The following is a 24861-nucleotide window of genomic DNA, read 5'->3' as shown; positions in this document are numbered from 1 at the left end:
TGCCCCCTGTGCCCCCTGTGCCCCAGCCTGAGCCGGCTCTCCCCGGCCCCCCCTGCCTTTTGTTCCGCCGCTGTCACCGCCGGGAGCCGCAGGTTAGCTTCAGCCGTTAGCCTCGCCGGCTAACCGCGCACAAAGCTGGAGGTAACAAGGTGGAACAGCGGCACCTTTCTTCCTCCCACTGCCGAAAGTCACCGCAAAACACAAAGACCAGCAGACTCAGAGCGGCCCTGGGGGGGGGGGAATAAAAGCCCCAACAAGACTTTAAACTCACCCACAGCTCCGTCCCCCAGCTCATCGCGGATACCTCCTTGAGAGTTCGCCCGTTCTGGAAGCAGTTGTCTCCGCTCGGTTCGTCCCAAACTGCCGCTGGGAGTCCCGTCCTCCTGGCTGACTGCCTGCCCACAAACACACCCTCCTCCTCCCGCAGCCGGAGCAGCCGGAGCAGCAGGGCCGCCGAGCACCACCAGGGGCCCGGGACGCACGGCTGCTCACCAGCAACATGCAATAAAATAACATTAAAAAACAACAAAACATTAGTGATGCAAAGTGTGAAATCAAACATAAATAAGGTTATCCTGAACAGTAATTTTCCTCATACACATTCAACACAATCCTGAAATGCGGGTCCACACTCACTGTAAACAAAGCAAAGCTCAGGTCACATGACTGGCCGACATTAACCTGCTCAGTGAAGGTAAACAAATATGGTGGGACTCTCTGAAAAGACATTCAGGTGGAAACATGGCAGTGAAAATGGATTGAGACAGGTTTTAAAAACAAAACGGCTTCTGTTTGACCTGTGAGTTTAACATTTCATCTGTTTTCAGTCTGTTCCTGAAGGTAAACTAACTCCCGCTTTAGTTGGCATTCTGTCGCAAATTATCCCCACAAATCTTAAATTTAAAGATGTCATTTTTAAAACTTCTAATTAAATCATTAAAACTCATAAATACATTTAAAACATTTTAGCATTTTTTTAATTCAGTCATTTTAATTTAGCACAGTTGTTGATTTTTTTCTGCACAATTTTAACCAACTTGTGGTTTAAAAACTCCTAATTAACTCGTTAAAACTCATAATTAATAACCTACAGTTCTTTGAACCTCACATCAATTAAATCAGCAGGTGATTTATGTCATTTGGTTGTTTCATTTATTCTCTTTGAGATATTTACAACCAATTGTTCTTTACTTTACCTCTGCTTCTAGTTGTTTTTTTTTTTCTTTTTTGGCAATAACAAAACGGAGGGGAAAAAGTAATAAGACTCTCCCTAGAAAGTAAAAAATATTCCAGAAAGGGTCCAAAATTTGGGGAAAACATGATGAAAGAAACCAGGACAATTTATTTACCAAACTTATTTAAAGTGACACAATACCGCCCTCTTGTGGCCAATCTGTGTAAATACATTAATCACCAACAGTTTACTTTTACAGGATTTAAAACTCCAAATCATTTAAAAGTTTGAAGATTAAGAAATATTTAAACACAACACGATTTGACTTCTAAAAAACAAATAAAGAAATAAATAAACAACAAAAACGTTTAGGTTATTTTCATTTCTGAACCAGAAATCCAAAAAGGAGCTAAAATGTATTCAGTTGATGCAGTTGTGCGATGGGTTTCTTTTGACCGAAGAAGCAAACAGAAAACACTAAGATATATTAATTTCCAAACTCTCACATGTACATTCAAGTAAATCAACTTGCAGTCATTGTTATTATTCTAGCCTATCTTTTTTTAAAAAAGAATGTTGTAAATAATATTGTGACAATGAGAAGTGTCACATCTGAGCTAAGGCTTTTACCTATTTTATATGTAGTGTGTCCAACTAATAAAATACAATAAACGGTTGCAATCACGTTAAATATCTGTTTTTATGTACTTTTTTTCTCAAAAAGCAATCTAAAGATTGTGACTACACAGTACATAACAACACTTAATTGTCAGGTTTTATTTCACTGGATATTAAAAACATTTTCTAACTACTTCTAGACCCTTCTTCAACTAGTTATTGTGCAATATCCCCCCTTAAAATTACAAATGTGTTATGTCGTAAAAAACAAAATAAAATAATATTTAAAACAACACAGTTCTGTCATTTGGATTAGTAAAATTAATAAAAAATATTGAATATCGCAATTCTCTGGTGCTTAAAGTAACATTTTAATTGTTCAGTTTATTTGATTTATTTAATTAAAAGTAGCAAATTGCTAAAATATTTATTTGGCTGTAATCTGAAACCAAAACTGAGGAGAAAACGAGGTTAAAGCAGACAGAATAAAAATATAAAGTTTCTGTGTTAAAAACAACTGGCTGCAGTACCCATGTCCACCTGTAGAGGGCGGTGCGGCTAATCAGAATCTTTTTTTTTTTTTTTTTTTTATAGAAAGCGAAGAAGTCTCTCTCTGACATGTTATACCGAAGGGTAATAAACTTGGTGTTGTTTCAGTAGATTAAAGTTATAAAACGCTGCATTCTTGCAGAAAGCAGTGAAACATGCACCGCTGCTGTATAAGGTAAGAAGTGGGGCTTTTTTTAAATTAATAAACCTCGTTTTTCTGTTTATTTATCATCCGCTGAGGCTTCCGGCGACCTTTGACACATTTAGCTAACAAGCTCCAGAATCATGCAGTTCTATTATTATCAGTCAAAAATGTGTTTTTATTCATTTAGTTAATTAATACGTCAATATGTGAGCAGAACATTATGAAATTTGCCCGGATGACCTGAATTATAACTACTTTACACAGATTCTGTATCAGCTGTAGCTGCTAATCGTGATTTAATGTACTTGTCAAATAGTTAGAGGTATAACTAATTAACACATTATCTGTTAAAATAAAATAAAATTAGAAACTAACCTGGAATTAGCCTTCACTCTGCAACATTCAGAAAGCACACAAGGTCATAAATTGCTGTTTTGGACTCCAAATGCACTTTTATTTTTTTACAAACAGAGAGAGTAATCACAGGTACAGTCTGAGGTTGGGAATGATTTAACATCGCATCTCCTAAATCAAACAGGAAAAGGTTTAACGCAGCAGAATTTGATCCTCAGTGTTGGACTCATAGAAAATGTCAGAAAGCTGTCACTGGATGTTTCTCTGCTGCTTTAGAAGAACTCTACTTTGCACCAATGTTCAGATTTTCCTCTGACATTGTCTTGTGTTTTCTTCTGCACCTCAGCTCCTGATCGTTGACTGTTTTGTTGTGGCTGTATGACTCGTGTCTTGCAGGTTTGCTGAGCAGGGCAGGCAGCGCTCGCTCCGCTGTTGGAGCTCTGCGGTGGGGAAGAGAAAAGCTCTGCCAAGCGCCTTCCCGGTCCTGGACCTGCCCCTGCAGCCCATCCAGCGCCACGTGTTTGAAGCAAACCTGAGAAACTCCAACGCCTGCCTTAAGAAGTAGGTTCTGCAACATCGACACATCAAGTTTTACACAAATTCAAATCATCTTTTATCGCATGCTTACTTTTAATATAGCTTTTAGAAACAACTGTGACAATAAAGAGATAACTTGTAGTCAGCCTGAGCAGACTGAGTCTTTACACCTGCATGCTTTTAAATATTATCACTGTTTGAAGTTGCAAAAGATTTCTCAGTGTTCAGGTAGTATCTGAGCTGCCACTAGTTGGGGAGCAACATTTTTGAGTTTCCAGAATGTCTTGCAGTGTTCACTTTCCTCACTGCTTGAATTTGAAGCATCCAGTAATTTATGTAAGAAATGTTCAATTAAAATAGTCATTGTGGGCAGTAGAGTGCCTGATAGAGTCGCATCTCAAACCTGTCTCAAGAGCTGGATTTAAAAATATGTACCAATAATAAAGTTACTGAATGAGTTTTAATCAACTCAGAATGAATATTTTAGCTACCTGCTGGTGACAGCAGTAAGGAGAGAAATACAAATGGTTTGAAAATCTGCTTTCATCTTGTTTGTTCTTTGTTTAAAACCTTTATTTCTTACTGTCTGTTAGATACACCGAGTTGAAGGAGAAGGTGAGGAAAGGTGGCGGCGAGATCGGCATAGTCAGACACACTCAGAAAAACAAGAAGTTGCTGGTCAGGGATCGGCTGCGCCTGCTGTTGGACGATGAGGACTTCCTGGAGCTTTCGTCGTTTGCTGGTTTGGGTCTGCCGTACGGAGACATCCCTGCAGCCAGCTGCCTGACTGGTCAGAAAGCTCTCGCTGTGTCTTTGGTACTTTAGACTGTGACAGCTGTCACTTTATCGCTCGCCTGCACTTCGTGTGTTTGTGTATCTATCCAGGCATTGGCAGGATCAACGGCTTATGGTGTGTGTTCATTGCCAACGACGCCACGGTGAAAGGCGGCACAGCTTATCCAATCACAGTCAAGAAGCAGCTACGGGCGCAGGAAATAGCCATTCAGAACCATCTGCCTTGTGTTTACCTGGTGGACTCTGGTGGAGCTTTCCTACCTCTGCAGGTTTACTCACACTGCTCTTCTTTAACAAGCGTCTGAGAACAAAGACCGCTGGCTGATTCATGCTTTTTTAAATTCCTAATACCCAGTCGGAGATCTTTCCTGATAAGAACCACGGGGGAAGGATGTTTTACAATGAAGCCATCATGTCAGCCATGAAGATCCCTCAGGTAAAGAGTTACTGAAATGATCTGAAATGCATGTACCTGCTCCTGAGTTCATGTGAAACCCAAAGAATAAAACCTGGAAAGAATCGGCGTTGCTGTAATGATCAGTAATGATGGTAAAGGTGGCGGTGGTGTGCGGCTCGTGCACTGCGGGTGGAGCTTACGTCCCCACCATGGCAGAGGAGGCCGTGATGGTGCACAAGATCGGAACCATATTCCTGGGAGGCCCGCCACTCGTCAAAGCTGCAACTGGAGAGGAAGTGACACCAGAAGACCTGGGAGGAGCCCGACTTCACGCTGAGTAAGTTCAGAAGAAGCACCACCTGTTCGTCTCGCCGCCTGTCAAACTGGTGTCTTGTTTCAGGGTCAGTGGCTGTGTGGACCATTTTGCGTGGGAGGAAAAGGAGGCGTTCGATTACACCAGAAATATTATATCCACCCTCAACTTCCAACTGCCTGAGGAAGAGGAAGACCCATGGAAGAGGGAAGCAGGAGAGGAGCCTCGGTATGGTTCAGAAGAACTTCTGGGTCTCGCTCCTCACAATTACAGCCACAGTCTAGATGTTAAAATGGTACAACTCAGAAAAACACAAAGTTTAAATCGTTTTTGAGTCTCTCATGTTGTGTTTTTTATTGACTTCTTCCTTTGATGACATAGAAACATGTTGTTTTTCTCCGGTTCAGATAATCAGTCGGCTGACAGACGGGAGCCGCTTCCAGGAGTTTAAAGCTCGATATGGAACCACGCTCATCACTGGCTTCGCAAAGATTCATGGGTAATCTCAAAAATCACACAAACTCAACTCAACTGTGAGAACAAAATATTTGGACCAACGTTCAGCATCACTTCAGACTCGAGGGAATGAAGATGGAGAAAGACCTTCAGAATGATTTAACTTATTTCTACAGATTTTAATCCTTTACATTCTCAGGTATTAAGTACAAGGAAACACATTAAAAGGACGAGATTCAGTGTCTCTTTTTAGACTGTAGACTTTTACATCTGCGTTCAGAAGTCAGACGTATTTCTGAACATGTGACCCTCACGCAACACGACAGGCATGTAGAATATTTCTACGCCAACATTTTCCACTGGCTAACAACAACATTTTCCCCACGCCTCGAGCTCGTGAGGTTAGTTACTTTGTCCGTAATATTTCTCAAACTTTCCGTCGGAGATCGTCGGGTCCCTGCAGTCCGGACTCAGGTCATCCATCCGTCTGACCTGTGTGTCCGAAACTCTTAGAGCAGCTGCTGAGTGTAGCTTCACGTCGAGTTTTCTACACTCTGATATAGAGCAAATTTTTTTAACTGATCTTAAACTTTTGTTTGTTTGTTATTCAGTTTGTTTCCATTCAGTGAGTTGGAGTTGGGGTTCGGTCAGATGTTTGATTTCATTGCAGCTTACACATGTTATTTTAGCCACCTGCTGGGAGTTGTAGCCAACAACGGAGAGCTGTTGTATGAAGCTGCCCTGAAGGGAAGTCACTTCGTCCAGCTGTGTGAGCACAGAGACGTCCCGCTCCTCTTCCTGCAGAACACGGCGCCTGCAGCGGCGCCGACTCTGTCCACAGCTCAGGTATTGGCAGGACACTCAGCTCTGACTACAATCCTATTTTACTACTTTGGATGAGTGCTTTGTGTTTTCTTCAGGCAGAGCTGAACAGTAACTGTCTGAAAGCTCAGGCGTCAATGATGTCAGCGGTGGCATGTGCCTCCGTCCCCAAACTCACCGTGGTGATCGGTGGTTGCCATGGCGCCGACAGCTTCGCCATGGTGAGCGACTCTGTAGACATGAGTCTTTTTTTCTCTTCTGGAAGTGAACAAGTGATGTGTTTTCCACAGCGTGCATGTTTATTACTGTGAGAGGGTCTTAAGTTTCATTCTTGTTTGTCTCCAGTGTGGGCGGGCCTTCAATCCCAACTTCCTCTTCCTGTGGCCCAACGCCAGAGTGTGTCTGACGGCTCCGGGCCACGTCGCCTCCCTGCTCCTTCCTGAGGAGCAGGAGGAAGAGGAGAATCTGAAGGAGAGGTTAACGGAGGAGAGCTCGGCGTTCTTCTCCTCTGGCAGGATGTGGGACGATGGAGTCATTCTGCCGCAGGACACCAGGAAGGTAAAATCTGTTTTTAGAGCTGGTAATAAATGAATCAGGGGCATTTTAGGAGCTTTCTGCTGGCATTAAAAATATTTTTCTCCTGCAGGTTCTCAGAGACTCCCTGCACATCATCAAACAGCAGCGGTATCAGTTATCTGCAGAGAAGCAGCAATCAGCGCTCCTCCGAATGTAGAAGCTTCGTTCTCTCAGGTTCTCTGTCATCTGCACCATCTTCACCTCATCCTCACGTTATCTGTGTAGGTACAATAATATCTGACACTCATCAGTGGAAGAGAGGAACAATAAATCTTCAGTGCAGTGGATTGCTGAGCGTCCTCACTCTCTCAGATGATAAACATCTGGTGCTAAGTGCATGTTGGAAACAGGTGAGAATCAGGTGCTTTCTGCCCAGTTATTTCCATAATAATAGGAAGGTTTACCTCTAAATGTGTGGATAATATCACATTTAAATGTGGGCGAACGGCAGCAGTGAAGAGACGCTGCGTGATTGTCGGAGGAGCAAAGATCACTTTGATGTGCAAAACTGGACATTTTGACAACAAAAGATACACAAACCAACTGTTTCTATTAAAATATCTTGGAGAAATGACTTAAAGAAACAACCTTTTTTTATTCCAAAATTAATATTTCAGGATATGGCAGAAAAATTGTATTGGAGATCATGTGAGTTAAATTAAGAATAAGGGTACAAATTGTTATTCCAACATGATTTTAGTATTTAAATGAGTGTTTTGTGTGTTGGAAGTTAAGGAATCAGGCTTCTGTCTTTACCTCAGATCTCAGACTCACAGTAATGTGTGTTTAACATTTTTACTTTGTGTATTGAACATGTAGTGATTCAGTCTTTACATATTTGATTAAAAAATCCTTCAACGGTGCCTCATTAGTTTTGTATTAGTTACACATTTTATACAAGTTTACCACAAATTTTCTACATGTTGAGTCAGTGTCAGATCTGATGCTACAGTTTTCTCTCATCTTTTTGTTTCTCTAAGACTGACACATGTAAAGTAATTGTTGCAACATTTGTTTGGGTCATAGATTTATTCTGCTTTTCACCTAACATCAGCTGCAACACTTTGAGTGAAAAAGGAAAGTTTGTTTGGCGAGTTCCTTAACTTGACCAAGGAAAGCATCTGAAGTCACCGCAGAAAAGTCTCAGTTTTAGTTCATATTCACATCGTTTGCATCCCTTCATGTCTGCTGCCACAAAGAAGCAGAAGCTGAACCAACTCATGGCTCGCTGCAGTTTACTGAGACAAAAGTCTCTGTGCAGCGGTGCTGGGACACATCCCAAAATCATCAACTTTTACCTGGTCTCAAAGGGTTAAATGACCAGAATTAAAGGGCCAATTGTCACTTTTACCTCAAACTATAAATGCTGGAATAGATGTGTGTGTGTGTATAGTGCAGTACTTACCGGATGTTACTAATATTTCTCTATGCCATTATTGTAAATTCAGTCTGATGCATTAATACAAAAACACTCCACTTAGTGGACGGATGTATAAAAATCCTGTGGCCAGAAAAGCTTTGTACAGTTCTATGGTTGCATTGTTTTTATCATGTTACATCGTTTACTGTGCTGTCCTGGATTTAATAAACTTAAATGAAATGAAAATAAAAGTTTCAGGACCAGTTTTGTTTAAAGATTCAGTAGAAACAAAATCATTTTAACGCCACACTCAGATGTTTAGTTCATATCATTAATAAACTGTTTAAAAGTACAAAGTTACCATGTTTTGTATATTTATGTTTCTATATTTCTTTTTGTTAAAAACAGTTAAAAAATCAAATTTGACCAAAAATCTGCTCATGAAAACTTTTAATATCAAGATTTATTTTCCAAAAACTGCTGTCACAACAAATCACCTTTAACAAATGTATCACTTTTATAATAATTGTTTTTGTATAATACTGATGTAATTAAAGCAAAAATACTATTTATACAGTATTTTCTGATAGATTTTGCATTACTGGTATGATGTTTGGTAATGAGACAAGGTTTGATTATAATTAAGCTACAGGATAAAGAAATAACATGCTTGATGTTTTCAGGCTTTTATATTCACTCTGCTCTTTGACGCTGCAGATCTGAAGGCTGTGCTTTGTACATCCCGTGTAAAGTGATGGGGATGATGGTGTCCACCTCCGCCCTGGCCACTTCTTTCAGCTTCATGGCGTCCAGAACCAGCAGGAACCCGGGTCTCTCTGCCCCCGGTTTCACCACGATGCTGAGCAGCACACCTGCAGCAGACACATGGAGCTCAGCAAAGCTGCCACAAACATTCATTTATTTAGCCTCCAGTCAACGCTTGTTGCATTTTCTTTACAGCAAACATTGAACAGTTTGTTTTAAAAGACTGCACTCATATTTTTGTAAAATGATTCTTTCTCTCTTTTTGTCTTTCAGGTGTTTTCTGTCAGCTCGATGGAGCCCTGAGTGAATCTGATTACGGGTTGGAGGAACTCGACTTTAACTCAAAGTGCTGATCTCAGACCTCCAGCTGGGGAATGTGCTGAAAAAACAAAGCCTTCAACTTTCAGGACGTAAATTATTCCCACCTCGGGAGGCCAAGTCGTCAGCTGTTTTGGTAGAATGACGTGGTTCTGGGTTTCATTAAGCAAACTGATTTATTGTTGTTGCTGACATATTTGTAACATGGATGCATAGGTTTGTGTATGCCCCAACCCTCCAGAAGACTGTCTTACCGTCGTCCTCCTCCGTGGCTCCGGGTGTTGGGACAAAAACCGGTTCTGATGGGTAACAGTCCTCCTCCTGCCACACCCAGGTTTTTTTGGTCTGCACGTCCAGTTTAACAATCTGTGGGAAAACAATGTGTGTGTTGGACAGCCAGTTAACCCAACATGATGTTCCTACTCTGACGGTGGGTTTACCCTGTCAGGAACGAAGTGGTTCAGTCCGAGCCCGTAGGCGAAGGAGTACTTCCTCCCACAACACTGAGAGTAGTTAATCTGTGGAAACTCAAAGGCTGAGAGAGACCAGGACATGAAACTAAACTCTGCAGATAACTGACAGTCTGCAGTACAACATGCAAATTTAAAAACATCTCAATGCAAATCCATGTCTGTATGTGTGTGTGTGTGTGTCTGTATGTGTGTGTTACCCTGTCTTGGTCCTGAAAACAGAACTTCGGGTTCAAGCCAGATGGTGCCGTCGCTGTGAAGAACAGCCGTTGCTGTTGTGTAGGACAGAGACACCAGATTCGTCCCCTGCTCTTCCTGAAGACAGGCAGAAAGAACCAGACGTGATGGTGAGCCACTCAGCTGGTGAGGTTCATGTTCAAAACACTTTCACAAAAAAGAAATGATTCAGGGTCAGCTGAAGGTGTGAGCCCGGGTCGGCACACACCTGGGCCTTTAGAAGTCCGAGTTCTGGACCCAAACTGCTGTAGATGTAAATCTAGTGACGGGTTCATTAAAATCCATCCAGTGGTTTGTGGGATATTTTAGCGTGTGTGTTTGTGTCCTCACCCTGTAAATATCCAGCGGCAGCACATATCGCCTGACCTCCGGCTGAGGAGCTCTCCTGGCTGCTCTCTTCACCTCCTCCCACTCCTCCCTCAGATTGGCCAGGTACAGGTAGTTATACACAAAGTCGTGGCTGCAAGCAGAGAGCGGCGCCATGAATAAACCCTCAGCGTACAGAAAACAGAGCTTCACACTCACCCTTTCCATGTGCAGAGGTCCACCACGATGAATCCCTGCTCCTCGTACGTGTTGATATGATGAAAGAGGTTGAAAGCTGAAGTCCTGAACTTGTGCTCCTTCAAATAGCCTGCTGGGTTCTTGGTGGCCAGGTGGAACCATGTCTACAACACGGGAACACAAACTAACTGGATGTCCTGACGAGGTGACACCAAAATTCACTTCTCATTTCTGCCTGTTTTACCCCCATGCTTTCATTGGATTCAAAGCAGTCCATGTAGGTGGTTCCTCTCACGCTCCAAACAGACAAGAACTTGAGCAAGTTGATCTTCACCGGCTGCTCCACAAATACAAAGTAGTTGTCGGTCATACCGAAACTACACACACACAAACAGGGATACGGAGAGAAAATCCATTAAATGAAACTGTTTTAGGACACATGAAGGAGGGGAAAGAACAGGCCTTTTCTGTAAAAAGTAAACGTATTGATGATTTAAACCTGTACCTATGTATGTAGGAGGGTTTTAACCTCTCACTGCAGGGCAGCTGAACCACAATCTGAGATTTCTCTAAGGGCTCGGATTCATCTGCAGACACATAGATACACATTAAAGAGTTAAAGGGACTCACTGGAAATCATGAAATCAAATGTCCAAAGATTATCCTAAACTATATCAAATGGTGCAGTTTGAAAAAGTTTACTTCAGTAGTACACAATCCTGAAACGTGGGTCCACACTCAATGTAAACAAAACACTTTTATTTGCATATTTAACTCAACAATCAGAGTCTAAATAGGTACCAATACATCAAAACTTCTCGTTCCCAAACGACTCTTCTTACTTTATGAGTTATTATTATGTCATGACTTTGCAATGAGTACCTACAGCTGTACTTGTTGCAGTTTTTAAAAATATATATTAGTCTTAGATCAGAACTGTCAACCAGGGACTCCTCATTAACCCAAATGGAGGCTCATGTAAATGTAAAACAAAATAAAGAAGGAAACAGCTTTTATAAAACATCATATGGAACCAAACATTTTCCATCTGAGAAAATAAATTAAAACAATAGCAACAGTTTAAATTTTAGATTTTTTTACAGCACATTCAGCTGCCAGATCTGATCATAGAAGGATCATCTGATAACATAAAGAGCGATATGTTCCCTGCAGGAATTGTTCCTGGTTTGCTCGCAGTGGGACTCACCTTCCTGTGCAGGAGGGATCCTGACGATGTTGTACGCCAGACTCATGTTCTTCCCAAAACAGTTCCCAATGTTGTAGACCGTACCGTCTGCCTCAGTGTGGGGGTGGGCAGTAACCCCGTTCACTGACAGGTACTTACACAGGTCTACCTAATGTTAGAAATGTGAAATCAATCAGACTCTGTAACAGGTTGTTTGGAGCATCTGGATGGCTGGATAAACTCTACAACTTCTCCAAAAGGAAAGGGGTAAATAGGATAAATGTAAAACATGTTATTCCCTAAAGAACTACAACTTACTTTAAATTCAAACCAATCAGCTCACCTTCTTCAACGTTTCCAGAGAATCCGGATCGACCTTGGTGATGTAGTTGGATTCTGTGACAGCGTAGAAATCTTCACCAATTGGATAGATGTTTACCATACAGTTATCAGTTATTTCAATACCTTTGAAGTAAGTAAAGAACCTGAATGAACACAAGCACAAAGAAAACTGATGAGACGTTTGTTTTCTTATTTGTTCTTAGTCCTTTTAGCCTAAAGTAAAACAGACAAATACAAAATACAGTGCATTAAATATGTGCTCAGAGCAACACAGGCTGGTAAAATCATCAGTAATTATTAATAAACTGTAGAGCTTAACTGCTTTCAAAGTAAATGTAAAGAAAAATGTACAGTATTTGGTGTTTTACCTTTACCTTCTCTTTACCCAATGATCCATCAAAATAATCTGAAAGACTTCATTAATTGATTAATCATTTAAATGGGTACATAGTTAACTTTTAATAGAGTGGTTAAAAAATGCATAAATGTGGAATTAAAAACATATAAAATCAATAAAACATTACACTCAAATATTTCAGAAGCTAAGGTTTTGTGTGGATTTTGGCAAAAATGTGCAAAAATTTCTTACAACCTTTGGAGAGGCAACTAATTTAGTCTATATCCTTTTTATTTAGAAACAAATATTTGTATTGATCCGTCGAAAATAGAAACGTAGAATATCTTAGAAAGTCTCAGCAGGTTCTCAGGTGTGATGTCTGGGTTCACCTGGAGAAGATGTTTTTGCAGGGATCTGGATAAGCCGCCGTGCCGAACTCTGTGATGACAATTCTGTTTTCAGTCATGGCACGAACGTAGGAATCTGTCCTGACAAACCTGCAGAAAACAACAGCACTTCTTCTGAGGGAAGCACAAGGATTTTCAGAGTCACTTCATGCTCGACGTCTGCGGCGGCTCTTTGGTCGTGTCTCATCTCTGCACAGAAGTAGGTGCTGAAATCAGATCAGCCCCACATTCACACTAATCTAACACTTCTGCATACTTTATACTATTTAGCCACATATAAAGCTAGTTAGCCTTTTACTATTTTTAGCTAGACTTTGAATAGCTACCTTTTTGCTACTTGTAGCTTTTAATTAGCCTTTTGCAACTTTATGAGCCAATGAGAAGCCTTCTTACTTCCTGTAGTAAGTCACCTGACCGTCCTTCAGGTCAAACTTGTGAATGACAGCCTGTCCGTCAAACAAGTGGTGGAACGGTTCGTCCCCCACCTCGAACAGACCTGGACCCATCCTGAGAAGACTTCCCCCCAGCCATGATGGGATAACACCTGAGTAAACAGAGAGATCTGATCACTTCATGTCACTCATTCAGCATCAAAGTACTGAACGAATAACATCTGAAAACATCTGACTACTCATTCTCATGATTCCAAATCATTTAGCTGCATGTGAACATGTGAACAGTAACAGTGTGTTTGATTTAAAATGTGTCTTTGCTCACCGGTGGTTTCTGCAGGTATCGGCTCGTTCAGCTCCTCCACCGTCTCAAAGATCTTCCTGTATCCTCCAGCAGGATGCTCGATTCTGCAAACAGGAATTACTTCCATGATGCAAACAAGTCAGAAAACTGGCTGTACAGGTTTGATGTCTTTAACTTGAATTTTGTGTGTTTTTCTGGGTTGTTGGCTGAATAAAAAAAAAGATAACTCCTTCCAAAAATGATAAATAATCCTTTGACCAAAGATACTGAGGAACTTTGTGGAGCTTTAAATCATCCCATGAAAACAAGTTACAACTATTTTCAGTTTTCTGTTCTTTAAAACTATTTTTCTCTGTTTTGCAACTTTTACTTAAAACTTTTTTATTTGTCTGACTTTCCTTTTCTGTCCAGTTTCTCTCTTTTTATCTGTTTTTGTCTTCGTTTTTAACCTTTCTGTTTCTTTAATGTGGTTCACCTTCTCTCTTCTGGGGAACTTCACCTGAACTAAAATCTTCTCAGTTAACTCTTGATCTTAGTTTTTCTTCTCCAGCTGATTTCTCTCGTTTTGTTCCAGAAACCCAACAAACCTGGACATTAAAGTGCTCGTACCATTCCATGTTTCTATTCGAAAAGAAGCTTTGAGGGAAGTAAAAGAGAAATCATCACTCACCGGCTGACCATGTTGCTGTTTACTCTCCTACAAATGCTGCAGAAGAGACTCTGCTTTGGATTTAAACCACACACTTTTCCTGCAGGAAGGAATGGGAACTAACCCCCTCCTCCATCTTCCCCTGTTTTCCTTTCATTTCTTTTGCTCCCACTTCCTCCCCTCCTTCCCAGACTTTCTCCCCCCCAGAGCTGAACGAATCAGCTGTCTGCTCTCCGTTCAGAGCCTGCCCTTGGCTCCATGCTCCATGAATGCTCACACCGACTAAAACACTGAAAGTCCGACTTTAAGTCGGTGTCTGCTGAAGGCAGAGAAGCCTAATTACTTCCAGACTCCTTCAACAAACACTTACATCAGGCCTGGAGGGAGGGGAGGAATAAAAACAGAAAAGTCAGTGAAGAGAAAAGCTCCTTAACAAATGGTTTGTCAGAGAAGTGATCTGTCATTTAATGAAAATATCTCATGAACCACTGGATGAATTTTAATAAAACTTCTGAAAAGTAAATATTGGATGTTCATCTACAGCGGATTAACTTTCAGAGACAACCCAATGTAAGATGGCTGTCACAGATAACTGATCTCCTAAAACACAACTCAGTCAGTTTTACAGATCCTGACCTAAACATTTGGTGTGGTAGTATCTGAGACTGATCCCAAACACACATTCTGAGTGCTAACAGGTATGTGGAGTCAGCTCTGTCTCATAAACCACTGAAACTCTCAGGAACTCATCACTGGATGCAACTGGAGTCAACCCAATTCAAGATGGCCACCACTGCTAATCAACATTAGCCAACACAAAAAGGCTAAGACTCAATTTTACAGATATTCTGAGTTTTTCCCAGCGTGAACTCTGAGTGCGACATCTTGCAATATGATGTAAGATGGCACTTATGCATACTTCTGTATGCATTCAAACACACCAGCTGCTTTCAGGCTGCAGCATAAATTTAAAATGAAATGGTTTAAAATACTGTTTTACTATCAGTAAACACATTAACCTGTACCGATTTGATTTCCTTTGTGTTGTTACAGCTGATAACCTCTGAGGTTGAGCTTTTAAACCTGGGAACTGGAAGCAGGAAGTGGACAGAAACGCTGTGGCATGCCACATTAGTTTGTGAAATATTTTCAAAACAACAACCAGCTAACAAAACCGCAGGGTGGAATCCTGTTGCTGACACCATGAATGTCTTCTGGGAAAATTTACTGACTCTGTGTTTCATAAGAGAGGCTGATGTTTGATGATTCAGTGTTTTAGAGCCAGACAGGATTTTGGAGAAGTTCCTGGTTTTCTCCTTTCAGGACATCCTCGGTGGCTTCACACAACCGTGGAGTCCAAAGTGGGACTGCAGCTTCGTTATCTGCATTTCTAATAAATGCTGTGCATGCATTCAGGAAAATAACCTCAGAAAGCTGCAGGCTGTACCTCAGTAAAATACAAATCAAAGGTTCTCATTACAATGTATCAAATCAAACATTAAAATGTTATTCTGAACTAATATATCACTAATATTTACTTCAGTAGGTTTTCTTCTGCAGAAGTTATCTGTGACAGAAAACAGTAACAATACCAACAAAAAGAATAAAGAGCAATAATATTTATTTATACTGGGCGTTTCACGTTATAATTCCACTCATAACTTCATCATGTGAAGGAACTGAAACGTATCATAAGGTTGATTTGTTTTAGTTGGACTTTAGTTTGTGACTTTAGCCAGTTAGAAGCTGTTATAAAAACCTGTTGTAACACATTTAACTCCAGATTTATTGTAATTCCAGAGGGTTACATCTTTATAGGACCTGTGTAAAAAAACAAAACACAAACTGTAACTTTGTCCTTCTCAAAGGAGTAATTACAGCAGCCTAATTAGAAGCTGGACCATTATTATCTCATAGAAAAATGACCTTTTAGTACATTTTAACGTTTAAAAGAGCAGCTTGGAGTCTGAGGTGATTCTGCTGAAACATCCCTCACTGACGCTGGGCTAAATTTATTTTAATCTACTTTTTATGGACATTACAGTATTATTTATGGCAGTATCATCATACCCTCAAAATCATTTCAGACGGTCACAACAGAACAAGTTTATTTCCCAGAACTTTGCATAGTAAACAAGGAGAAGTTATAGGTGCACATCATACACTCCTCTGACAACAAACACACACATATACACTTCATTTAATCTGAGGTATAAACAACAAACTGACACTTCATCCAGTCCAAGGCTGAGAAACTGAAAAGGATCATCTGATGGTATCAAATCTGTTATATATGAACAAGAACAGGTACCTGTTAGCATATTGTACTAGAAACAATTAGAACACAAAACGTTCAGTTTTATAAAAGAACACAGCTTGTACAGCAAGTGGAGTTATTAACCTTTGTTATTATTTTCCAGAAAACATTTTACAAGCCAAAACATAAGAAGTGTAAGATGGAGTACTATGCATTCAAAATATTTAAAACACCCAATATAATGACTGCTCAGTGCAAAACACACGTCTAACCTGGAGAGCAGGAACGAGACACGAACAAGAAACTGGAAAAGACCGGCTTCTTTTAAATTAACAGAGTTAAATATTAAAAGACAAAAACTACAACAATCAATAAAAAAGTCTCCAAAGACAAAAACAAGTAAAAAGAAAAAGAACTGATAAGAAATACTAAAAACACAAACAAAACAAATCAATAAAACACACACGTTACTCCCGATGTCGTCAGTTAGAATAAAACCCAATCATTTCCCATCCTGACCAGTGATTCTAAAAATGTTTTCTCCCAAATCTGTTTTAATTCAAATTTACAAAACACACTTGAACAAAATCTAAAAACCACAAACAGGAACATTTTTACTGAAAACCTAAAAACAAAACAAACATGAATCTTTTACCCTGCCTCTAACAGAGATGTTGCAGACATGAATTCCTCAGCTGTGTAATAATGTAACAGTTTAATGGCTGACGGTTTAATTCCTGATGCTGAAAGCTTTGGTCTTCCTGATGTTGAGGAGGGGGGGTTTAATCTTTGGCTTGCTGTCAGCCTTACCTTCCCGGCCTGAGGGGAATCTGCGACTGTAGATGTCTGGGTACTGCTTCTGAAACTGAAACAAAGACGACAGTAAGACAGAAAATACGACTGCAGGCATGTAGTACATGTACAAATAAAGAAATGCAAGAATAAAAGAAAAAACTGGTCAAAATCCAGCTGATTCTTCATTACAGAAAGTTCCAGCTCGTTTTGATCTTACAGTTTGTGACGCAGCACGGCCGCTCGGGTTAGTTTCTGTCACCTGCTTTAGCTTCTTGCCTCTGTCCTTCTCATTCAGGTTTTGGTCGGACAGCAGGATCTCCAACAGCTCCTCCATGGCTTTCTGAGAAGACTCCACTTTTTGCTGCTCAAACTCTGCGCCACTTATTTGTTTGCAGAAGGCGTACATCGGTACTGGAACACAGACTGGATCACCACCGTCAGGATTTGGACTGGAGTCGACAGGGATCTGGAATCAGGACGGGGAAAAGATCAACATTTATATCTCATTACTAAGGATACACACATTAGGAAATGTGACGTACCTGCACAGTGCGCAGGTACTGTATGTGGTCACCGATGGCCCGGAGCAGGTATTCTGGGACTGAGAAGATGTTTTGTTGATGGTCCATTAAAAACGACACCAGCCTGGTAGCCAGCAGCTCATCCAGGTCACACTCCTCGGCACTGCTGAGGATGCAGCCTGAAAATGTGTGAACCATCTGGGACAAAACAGGAATACAGAAAGTGTAGAAGTGTAAGCCAGCTGTACACCATCATATCCTGGCTGAGGTTTGTTTGCTTCTCACCAGCGTTCGAGTGCCGATGGCGGGGTGCAGACGAGGCATGTCCACGTTCTGACTGATGCGAGACATCATCCTTATGAGGAGCTGCAGCTTCCTGCGGGAAGCAGGGGGGAGGAGGAGGGTGCAAAGCTGCAGGGCCTCGATGGCCACACGCTCACACTGAGGCTGCAGAACACCTGTGCACACAAACAGTCTTAAGAACTTCCTGGTGACGGAGGTATTTCACTCCACAGCCACATCTATTCACTGCTGCCATGACAACGCCACGACGTTAGACAGGTGAATAGATGGATGATGTTAATCAGCTACAGATACTATTAAAGGGGTTTTGGGTAAAACTAGAGAATCTCAAATTGTGTGGTATGTTTTGTACTAACCTAATAAAAAGGCACCACTCAGGGAGGGTTCTTTTTTTTTTTTTTTTTTTTTTACAATTTGCAGGAAAGATTTTCTGCCAGATGACAAATTTGTATTTTCCATGCAGATTTTTAACAGACATCAAAATTTCAAGAAGAATGTAAGTTTTTGACAGTATACATGATTTGGATTTAGTAAAAAAACAACAACAAAAAGACTTGTGTTTATTAATCAGCTAGTAAAATTCAAAGCAGCAAAATAAAGAAGCCGTTTATCACGAGGCATTGGAAAACTGGGAGTAATTTGCAAAACAAAACAGTAAAAAGTCTTCACACTGTAAACAGTGACTTTAAGTTTCCAAGCTGCTTCTAAACTAATGCTGTCCAGTCCTGAGCCTCGAGGACCACCATCCAACAAGCTTTAAATGTTTCTCTGCTCCAACACACCTGATCTGAATGAAGGGCTGATTAATGGACTTCTACAGAACCCGAGGACATGTTGAGGTCATTCAACTATTGAACGAGGTGTGCTGAAGCAGGGAAACAACTAAAACACGCAGGATACTGGAGGTAGTTTTTCCAACTCTGTTACCAATCCAACCTTTGAGTTGAACTGGATTGTAGTTGTAGGATAAGTCAGGAAGAAATGTCCCACATTAGTAAGAGGTTAGATGTTAGATGAGGTTAATTTCATTGGGCAGCAGACAAACAGGTAAAGGGGAGAGGGTCTTACTGTGCTCAGGTTTGGGTTGAGGGAGTTGGAAGTTTCTGGCGGGCACACAGACAGGCAGATTGAGCAGTGACACGGGTCGAGGCGGCTTGGACACATCCAGAGAGCTGAAGCAGCGCCGGACGGCAGCGGGCGCAGGCAGAGACCAAAGATTACAGGTACTGGAGGTGGGTTCTGTGGTGGTGTTGGAGCCGGGCACTTTGGTCGTAGCAGATGACAGAGAGAGATGATGGGAGGAAGAGGAGGGAAGATAGGAGGACAACAGGGGAGGACGTGAAACTAAGGAAGAGGGATTGTTCACATTGAGGCAGCTGGTTGCTCGACCCTGCCACTTGATCTCTCTCATGTTTTCTTCTTCTGTCTCTATGACAATGTCCAGGCAGCTGCCCACGCTGTGAGGCCGCGATGACTTCGGAGCCACAGGAACCGGCATAGACAGCTTCTTCCTGGTTAGAACTCCTGGAGCATTTTTATAAGTAACAGAGTTTGTTTTAAGTACAGATGCAGAGTCTGAGCCACTTTCCTGTGAGGTGTCATCCTGGCTGTTGCTGCTATAAGAACAAGACGCCAGGCTGTCCACGGACAGAAACAGTTGCTGCCGGGTGAGAGGGAGCGAGGTATCGAGGATGGTTTCCAGTGAGCAACTCCTCATTTGAGGTCTTGTGGACAGAAGTGTAGTCTGGCTTGTGCAGCTGCCCCCCAGCTGAGTCGTCTCATCCCGCTCTAATGCTGCCAGCCGGGACTGAAGCGTCCCACCGAGCACGTCTCTCATAGGCGACTCTGTCTCGTCACATGACCCCTGCCTGAGCAGCGACAGGAGGAGGCATTCTGTGGAGCGAAACGACGACTTGGCTGGCGGGGGCACAGAGGGAAGATCGGACCTCTTGCGTTTCCCACGTTGGAGCTTACTGGGCGCTGTAACGTAGCCACAAAACGCTGAAAGCAGATGCAGACAAAGAGACAAGCAGGGAGAGCCGAGCAGTGCAGGCAGAGGGTCAGTGCAAGCAGACAGTGAAGGGGAAAAAGAAGTTTAGTTATTTTAAACTTGTAGCACACAAACAGAAACATCAGCTGTACACACAGAAAGTACAGCTGTTCAACCTTCTGTTAGGACTCCACAAACAACCACAACCTCTGTTAGGAATCAAAGACACGGTTAGAATATAAGTCACATCAGAGGAACTATGTCAGCACAACTGTTTGTCCTAAAAGACTGACAGGAAGTAGTAAACCTACCCAGGACGTTGATAAACAGTTCGTACAGCTCGAATGTGAGTAACGGCTGTGGAAGGCTGTAGAAGTAATCTGACACAGTTTTGAAGACATCCCTTTCAAATCCAGGATAAGACGGCTGGTCGCTGTCGTACTTTGGCCCTGGAGGAAAAACACAAAATCACTGCAGCTGGAACAAGTCTGAATTAGAAACCATGGCTTAACTGATTTACCTAGAACTTCTAGAAACTCTCAGTACATTAAGTAAAAAGAAACTAATCTTACGGTTTACTTTCTCAAGGCTTAAAAGTCAAGTTTGAACTGCGACTCACAGTTAGCCAGGCTCTTCATGGCTGACAGAACCCAGTGAGGAAGGTCATCTACGAAGGTTTATGAACAGGTTAGACCAGTTAAAGGTTACAACTTATTAATCTTTGAAATAAAATTTAAACTGTTCTACTCATTTAAATTATTGCATCATTCTTCATAGATTTTTTTTTTTATTTTTATGAGAACAAAAACCCAATAAAACAATGTTAACATCAGATATTTATTGTACTTTGTAGGATGAGCTGAAATTTGGCTTTTAAACATTTGTTGTTAATAAATGAACCTACTGGTCTTGTCATCCAGAGTGACCACCCCATGTTTGTTGACTTTGGTCATGTTATGGATGATGTTCTGTGGATTTATGTGACGCTGGTCTAAAACCTCATGGAGAGATGGAACTCCCAGAATTCTCTGCAGGCTGAAACGCAGAAAAAAAACATTATTTACACAAGAAAATTCTCCCTTAGACCTCATGGCTCACGTTTTATGAACATTTAGGTTCTTTAAAGTAAGATAAAGATGTGTGTGAAACTAAAAAGCAAAGTTTTTTTGTTCAGTGTGTGTTAATACTGGGTCAGTGTGATGTCTCTCCAGATCTCCTGCTCGTCCTCCACTGTCAGCTCTCGTCTCTGTTGCTGCTGCTCCTCTGCTGGCTGATTTGATCCCTCTTGTTGTGCTTGGAGCGCAGGATCTACATTTTCCTGAAAAACACAAAACAGAGTTTTTAAAACTGGAACTGAGCTGATGTGCGTTTAAAACAAGAGATTTAAATAGATCTAAAATTGAGATAATATGAAGTCCTACTCACCAGGGTCTCCTTTTCCTGCTTCTTGATGCTTCGAAACTTAAAGAAGCCTTCTTTGTCCCTAAATGAGGGTCTTCTTCTCATGAAGCTGGAGGCTGAGGCCTGAGCTGGACCAGGAATGGGCTTCAGAGGAGAAGTGGATGGGAATCTGGAAAAATACATTTTAAAGATTACTTTACTTTATGTGAATAACAATTTATTTAGATTTTGTATGAACATTTTTAAGTATGTTGTGTAATTATAAATATGTTCTGCAGTGTTTTTCCACCTGTAGAGAATGCTGTTGTCCTCCAGATCCTCCGTTCCCCAGTGACCCTTCACATCTTCGATCACATGGTTCTTCAGAAACTTCTTCAGCAGCTGAACCGTTTGTTGCCTGGTGACATCGGGGCCGAAGTTGCTGTTGCTCTGAAGCAACTGGTGCAGCCAATCCACCGCAGCGGAGGCGGTGAAGCAGGAAGCGTGGTGCCTGAAGTTCTGCCAGTGCTTCCGGACGGGCATACCAGCCCGAAACAAACGCGTCACCTCATTCCACTGAAAGAAAACAAAGACAGGTTTCTACAAATACATAACAATTTAATGATCTTGAAGTAAGTGTTAAAACTTCCACTACCATTTAGCCAAACAGAACTAAAACTACAACCAGGTTCAGTAATTAGTGTTTCTTCTTACATGTGCAAAGCATTTATAATTTTTATTGTGTGACAGACAATTTGGGATTCTGGGCGTCGTCTCGCTGATGTAGGCAAAACAAATATGATTACACAGTAAAGTTTCTACATAACAAGGATTTTTTAACACCTCATGCAAGCATATCAGGTTGGAAATCTTGCCCACTGCACATTTCTCTTCTTTAGAAATCTTGGAATAGGGTATTAAAAGTCATGAAACACTTTTAACAAAACTTTACCAACAGGAAGTGTTTTATTTTATGGTTATAACAACCATTTGACTAACTAAACATGTGAAATTAATACTAATTGTTTTGTTTGAGTTCTGAACCTTTAGTTGGTAGGGAAAAAAACTAATATATACAATGTTTTTCTTTAAACCTAATTAAGAGAGTTTGCACAAAACAATTATGACTTTGTGAAAATTTTCACTCTTTTCAAAAAAGCTATTGAATTTTAGACTGGAGAAAAAGGAGACAAAATGAGATGTGATCTTTGCTGATTGGCATGCATAATTACATATGCATCTTGCATTTATTTGTTCATAACAAACTTCTAAATTATATGATAAAATAAGAACTTTTAAGGAAATAGTTTGGTTAATTGTTGTTCATTAAAAGACATGCAAACTGAACGCCACCTCTGGGCCACCGTAGTTACACAATCAGTCCTAAAACAAACCCCTGCTTGTTCATCTGAACAGCAGCTTCATTATTTAGTGAATGTTTAAAGAAAAGAAGCGCAGTTTACTCATACATGTATCAGTAATATAAACCAGTGTTAAGTTGCTTTACTGTAAACTGCTGAAATGCTCATTTAAAAGAACTCGGCTAAAACGTTTCCGTTAGCTTGTTGTAAACCAGCTAAATCAGCTTAACTTACCAGTTTCGTGGCTCGGTACGGTCCAGGAGTGATGATATGCGTGCTCATATTCATAACTGACACCAACAAGGCTTTTTCCACTTCATCCGAAAAAGCGACAGAGAGAAAAATCCATTATGTACGGAAATATTTACAGATGTTTTGCTAGCAGTGTACGAGCACTCGTCGCTGGCTGCTCTCCGTCTGTTTAAAATTACGAGCCGTGTGATTCTGGCAGCTGATTGGACGAGGCCTGGGTCACGTGACCACCCATGAACGGAAGAGGGCGGAAGAGAGAGAGTAAAAGAGACGCAAAATACCCTTAAAAATACTTTTATTTTAAAAAATACTTTTATTTTTAACAGTCAAGATGACGAGAAAACTGAATATGAAGACCCTGACTGAATAATCTACAGTTATGGCAGTGGCAAACTGTAACACGGTGCATTTTTATTATGTTGTACTTTTATTTCTTCTAGATGACAACTTTAATAGTTATATTTTTCTTTCAAATTATCATGAAAAACATGAAACAGTAATAAATTATTAATGACTTGACTAATGTAACCAGTGCCAGTGTGTTCTCTATGAAACATATATTCAAAACTTGAGCTATCTGTATGTCTACTTTAGTTGCTTTTTCCAAAGTAACTTCTACTTGTGAAATGTTTCTGTCATTTTTTAAAGGGTTTTTGTTTCACCAAGATCTATCTTAGATTAGTTGTTTCAATAAAAACTGAATCAAAGTTTGGAACATGAAGTTTAGCCCACTTTTCTTTATCAGCATTCCGTCACTTAAGACGCTGCAGTTCTGTGAATAAGCTCAAAAAGCTTTGGGATTGACTTGTAAAAAAAAAGCATTAGCACATCTTAAGAGGAACTCTGAGGGGTGTAAACAGTTAAAAAGTATGGTGATTGATTGAAGAACAGTGGTGGATGGTGTAACTGGCCACCTGCTGAGTATTACTTTTAAAAACATTCCCTTTAGTCAGTGTCTGCACGTAAAAGCTTTGTAAAGTGACAGCGCTAAAAGGCCCAAATCAAAAAAGGTTGCTGCTCCAGAACTCACCTAACAACTTTTTCTTCTTGATTCCTCAAATTCTCTCCTCTTCATCATGTTACATGTATTTAACATAATGAACAATCTTGTTTTAGACCATAATTTTAAATTGAAGTGTTTGTGATGAAGTATGTTTACCTAAATTTTAAGGAGGATTGGCAATATGCCCCATTTAGATGTTCCACAAGGAATACACTGGAATATCCTTCTTGACAGCTCCTCCATCAAGCCTCTTTCTCCTTTAGGGACATTTTAGAAATGATTTGTGAAGATGAGGAAGCTCAAAGAATAAAAATGACATCTCTTTACTGTTGTAATTTTTATTTAATGTAAATAAATATAGCCAACATAAAGCAGTTTGGACAGAAAGTACATTACATTGTTGCTTCAACAATGTAAACTTTACAAATAGTTTAGTAAGCGCCCAAGCAAGGAATTATTAATTTTATTATTAGTTTGACAATATATTATTAACTGACTCAAATTAAACAGCAGGGCACCTGGATATGCATATCTAAGCTTCCTAAAAATATGTTTTAAGACACTTTATTTAAGAAGCATGTTTAGATATAGTTGTGTTGCTTAAATCAGGAAATATGTCAAAAATAAAGAGACCGGGCTTTCATCTGCTATATAACTGTTTATATTTTGGTATTAAAGACATAAATTGTTTTAATTATGTTTAATATTAAACAGAAAGAGGGAAATAAAAATTGCCGTGACCCGGATTCGAACCGGGGTTGCTGCGGCCACAACGCAGAGTACTAACCACTATACGATCACGGCACGCCGTCTACTCGGACGGTCTCCCCAGCTGCCGAATACAAATCCTTTAATCATTCTGACCATGCCCAATGCTGAAGGATTGTATAAGGATTATGTAGGACGTTCATTATAACCAGAGTACATTCACAGTTTATTTGACAGCCACTTTACCTCACAGAACTGACTGGGAAAACGGCACGTTCGTAAAA

General features: G+C 40.6%; 4 protein-coding genes and 1 non-coding gene across 8 annotated transcripts in view; 1 reads left to right on the top strand and 4 right to left on the bottom strand.

The window, feature by feature from the left end:
- Positions 1 to 688, bottom strand: part of fnbp1l (formin binding protein 1-like) — a 36903-nt gene extending 36215 nt beyond the window's left edge. The window contains exons 1-2 of one of the 3 annotated variants that reach the window (XM_017439417.2): positions 637 to 688; positions 272 to 484 (exon numbers count right to left, since the gene is read on the bottom strand). In XM_017439417.2, coding sequence (XP_017294906.1) covers positions 272 to 295 — 24 coding nt within the window. In that variant the 5' untranslated portion in view covers positions 296 to 484; positions 637 to 688. Of the gene's footprint in view, positions 1 to 271; positions 485 to 636 lie in introns of those variants that run through there. The other 2 variants (XM_037974261.1, XM_037974262.1) reach the window with 2 other exon arrangements.
- A 1698-nt stretch (positions 689 to 2386) lies between these two features.
- On the top strand, positions 2387 to 7599 carry si:ch211-198n5.11 (methylcrotonoyl-coenzyme A carboxylase 2). The gene is made up of 12 exons (XM_017439409.3): positions 2387 to 2516; positions 3237 to 3401; positions 3971 to 4167; positions 4263 to 4441; positions 4528 to 4608; positions 4728 to 4906; positions 4970 to 5177; positions 5290 to 5381; positions 6028 to 6184; positions 6259 to 6381; positions 6506 to 6718; positions 6807 to 7599. Exons 1-12 carry the CDS (start codon positions 2497 to 2499, stop codon positions 6891 to 6893), a joined length of 1701 nt encoding a protein of 566 aa, XP_017294898.1. The 5' UTR covers positions 2387 to 2496; the 3' UTR covers positions 6894 to 7599.
- Positions 7600 to 8529: 930 nt separating this feature from the next.
- Positions 8530 to 14184, bottom strand: LOC108249795 (RPE65, retinoid isomerohydrolase). The gene is made up of 14 exons (XM_017439410.3): positions 14029 to 14184; positions 13380 to 13462; positions 13056 to 13206; positions 12645 to 12752; positions 11920 to 12061; positions 11598 to 11745; positions 10896 to 10977; positions 10635 to 10767; positions 10412 to 10554; positions 10217 to 10346; positions 9850 to 9964; positions 9620 to 9714; positions 9434 to 9545; positions 8530 to 8968 (listed from the first exon to the last, which is right to left on the bottom strand). Exons 1-14 carry the CDS (start codon positions 14037 to 14039, stop codon positions 8790 to 8792), a joined length of 1632 nt encoding a protein of 543 aa, XP_017294899.1. The 5' UTR covers positions 14040 to 14184; the 3' UTR covers positions 8530 to 8789.
- A 1619-nt stretch (positions 14185 to 15803) lies between these two features.
- depdc1a (DEP domain containing 1a) lies at positions 15804 to 23039 on the bottom strand. Of its 2 annotated transcripts, XM_017439412.3 has the most exons (12): positions 22849 to 23039; positions 21564 to 21829; positions 21299 to 21443; positions 21061 to 21191; positions 20778 to 20908; positions 20493 to 20540; positions 20185 to 20322; positions 18952 to 19884; positions 17866 to 18038; positions 17602 to 17778; positions 17319 to 17525; positions 15804 to 17129 (listed from the first exon to the last, which is right to left on the bottom strand). In XM_017439412.3, exons 1-12 carry the CDS (start codon positions 22900 to 22902, stop codon positions 16995 to 16997), a joined length of 2538 nt encoding a protein of 845 aa, XP_017294901.1. In that variant the 5' UTR covers positions 22903 to 23039; the 3' UTR covers positions 15804 to 16994. The 2 variants fall into 2 exon arrangements, with proteins under 2 accessions (XP_017294901.1, XP_017294902.1); XM_017439413.3 differs by lacking the exon at positions 18952 to 19884 and having other exon boundaries at positions 15815 to 17129.
- Positions 23040 to 24601: 1562 nt separating this feature from the next.
- trnah-gug lies at positions 24602 to 24673 on the bottom strand. Its single transcript has one exon. It is a non-coding gene; the product is annotated as a tRNA-His (tRNA).
- Between the last annotated feature and the right edge of the window lie 188 nt (positions 24674 to 24861).

This window comes from Kryptolebias marmoratus, linkage group LG24, assembly GCF_001649575.2.
Source record: "Kryptolebias marmoratus isolate JLee-2015 linkage group LG24, ASM164957v2, whole genome shotgun sequence".
NCBI classification, from domain to species: domain Eukaryota; kingdom Metazoa; phylum Chordata; class Actinopteri; order Cyprinodontiformes; family Rivulidae; genus Kryptolebias; species Kryptolebias marmoratus.
The sequence above is the reverse complement of the archived record's forward strand: the minus strand, read 5'-3'. Positions and strand labels throughout refer to the sequence as shown.